The sequence below is a fragment of the Alligator sinensis genome, unplaced genomic scaffold (assembly GCF_000455745.1).
Source record: "Alligator sinensis unplaced genomic scaffold, ASM45574v1 scaffold658_1, whole genome shotgun sequence".
Taxonomy (NCBI): domain Eukaryota; kingdom Metazoa; phylum Chordata; order Crocodylia; family Alligatoridae; genus Alligator; species Alligator sinensis.
This window is the reverse complement of record NW_005842109.1, coordinates 2,120,121-2,122,814: the sequence shown is the minus strand read 5'-3', so window position 1 is coordinate 2,122,814 and position 2,694 is coordinate 2,120,121. Positions and strand designations below refer to the sequence as shown.

General features: G+C 43.9%; 1 protein-coding gene across 1 annotated transcript in view; it reads left to right on the top strand.

Annotated features, from left to right (window-relative positions):
* Positions 1–846: 846 nt before the first annotated feature.
* The window catches only part of UBE2J1 (ubiquitin conjugating enzyme E2 J1), a 39,608-nt gene continuing 37,760 nt past the window's right edge, over positions 847–2,694 (top strand). Inside the window, exon 1 of the mRNA XM_014520357.2 lies at positions 847–850. Within this exon, the coding sequence (XP_014375843.2) occupies positions 847–850 (4 nt within the window). The remainder of the gene's footprint in view (positions 851–2,694) is intronic.

Sequence of the window (2,694 nt, the reverse complement as noted above, 5' to 3'; positions counted from 1 at the left end):
GAAACTTCAGCTAGCTGTTTGAAGAAAGTCTAACTTCTTATGTTTACCCTGAAGTAATCAACAGGCTAAACTAAATCTAGTTAGGCATTAAAGGTCTGCGTGACATCAGATTTCTGGCTGTTGACTGGGACTAGCAAATAAATATCAATCTCCTATCAATACTCCTGTATTGCACATAGTGGTAACCCTTAATCTAAAACTGTCAAAAATAGGTTTTAAGTAAATGGAAAAGTTTATTTGTAGATTGCAGGTTTGTGAAATCTTTTTAAGCAGTAATACTTCGTCTGCTGCAGTTATGATGACTGCAATTCTTTTTGCTAAAACCTGCAGTTTCTTATTCAGAGCAGGTGCTTCCTTTGGCTATAAAAAGTTTATGCCATAACCACTCTCTAGCACAACTCTCAACACCCATGAAGTGATAAGGGAAGTTCACATGATTCTTGCAACTACACAAGAAATATTGCTGTACTTGAATTATGCATTTATTCACATAATATTTGCATTCAAATTACTTTTCATGGGGGAGGATTTGTAGGCACAGATAATAATACTCTTATGATAACAGAAAAAAGTTGCAGTGAATCCCACCATAGTTCTCCCACTTAGCGAATCCGAGTGAGGGGAGAGGGGAACACTGTATAATGGAATGCTCCTTACTGATCCTGAACAAGATGGCTTCATACGCTTTGCCCCATATCTGCAACACACAATCCCAAAATGTCAAAATCCTGCTTATTAAAGTACTGCAGCTTTTCTATATATCCCCAAATTGTGACCATTTCCTTGGGCATATAAATGTTACAATGGAAGAGCAGTAGGGATGGCTTTTGTGCACCAGCTGATGTAATGGGTAATTTTCTCAACTACTCCCTTCCTGAATATTTTTATAACCTTGCCCTGTTGAATGCATCCCACCCTAAGGTAAGGTAAGGTAAGGTAAGGTAAGGTTTCCTGTGCCTTCAACTGCTGGAACTAGAACTGGAATTTTGCCTTGTATGCAAAAAGATTGCTTGTACACTATTCCACTCAGAAGGTGGACTGAAATGACTATCTGTACCAGCACCAACTTCAGGAGTGGAAAGCAAAGAGTAATTTTTTAAACTTCTGAGCTAGAGATCAGATGAATGGTAAACCGGGATTCAGGACTAACATTTTCAAATTTGGGTGATAAAATGTAGACACTTAAGAACATCCCTTAATTAATCCATTTGTCCACAGTACCCAGTGAAGTCAATGGGAACTTGGTGCCTCTGCAAACTAGGCCGTTCCTATGTGTGTAACCTTTGGTGTCTACATTTAAAGTTAAAACAAAACAAAAAAATGTCCCGAGTGAGCTGTGGCTTTCAATTTCATGGAAAAAACCTCAAGTTCACCTTGTTAAACAGCTGGCAAAGACAACGTTGAAAAAACCTGGGCAGTTATATATTTATCAGGCTCTTTGAGAAGGTTGGGAAACCCTGGGTTGTTCAGCCAAGCTACGTAGTAAGAGTATGGACAGCTGGTAAATTCAAGTCCATACCGCCTCATCATAATCTATGGGTGAAGTTTTCCCCTTCGTTGCTGTTCTTGGAAAGAAGATGGTGTCAACTTCCAAGGCCCCCCTCTACTAATTTAGATTAGCTACACGTGCAAATGAACTCTGGCACCTTAAGAAGGGCCAACCAGCTATCAAGTTATTGCTGGAAAGTGTGTAATAACTTCATAGCTGGTTTCTAGCCAGCTTTAATTTGCATGTGTAGCCTGTGGCCCCACAGCTGGGAGACTGCAGCTGCTGTGATCTCCTAGCTGCCAAGGCACCCTGGGGCTGCAAGTCCCACACCTGGCAGGACGCTCAGGCCCCGCTGCACCCTGCATCCTGTGGGGAGCAAGAGTCCTGTCAGCTATAGGACCTTGTTATTTGCCAGTGTAGGGGCAACGTGGGATGGCGATCCCGAGCTCCCCCTGTACCTGCAATAAGGCACATAGGGGAGGAGGCATTTGATAAGTCTTCAAATACCTGAAGGGCAATTACAGAGATGGAGATGGGCTTTTTTCTCTGGCTGTAGGGGACAGGATGGGGAACAGTGGCCTGCAGCTTCGTCAACAAAAACTCAGGCTTTTTTTTTTTTTTTTTAAGGAAAATTTTTCATGTCCCAAGTAAAATCAGCCAAATCACTTCCAAATCTGTGAGTCATTCAAGAACCATATGTAACCCTATTACCGGCAAACATCCTCCACCTCCACCCCAGGCTTCAGATGCTTCCAAATCCTTTGGCAGGCGTCCTGCCAGGAGGCTTGGGGTTCGGATGTCCCCGGGTTTCCCTTGCCCTCAGCCATAGGGCCACAGGAGCAAGCTAGGGAGTTTTTTTGAAAAGTATCTATTTATCTATATGAGGTTATATCTATATCTACACTCCAAGTATTACTCCACAAAGAAAACCATAACCCGTTACCAAAGCCGCACCTGTGCAGCCTGCACAAAGGCCCGCGGGACACACACACACACGTCTCCTTCAACAGGGAAAGGGTAGACTGGAGAGAACTAGGAGGGAGTTTCGGACTACGAGGGCAGTCAGGCACAAGGACAAGCTCCCTAAAAAGGTGGTGCAATCTGAATCCTTGGACGTTTTCAAGAGCAGCTTGGACAGACCCTCGTCCGGGAGGGCTTAACCAGGAATGAACGGGCCGTGAGCTCCATGGCGCAGCCGGGCCTCT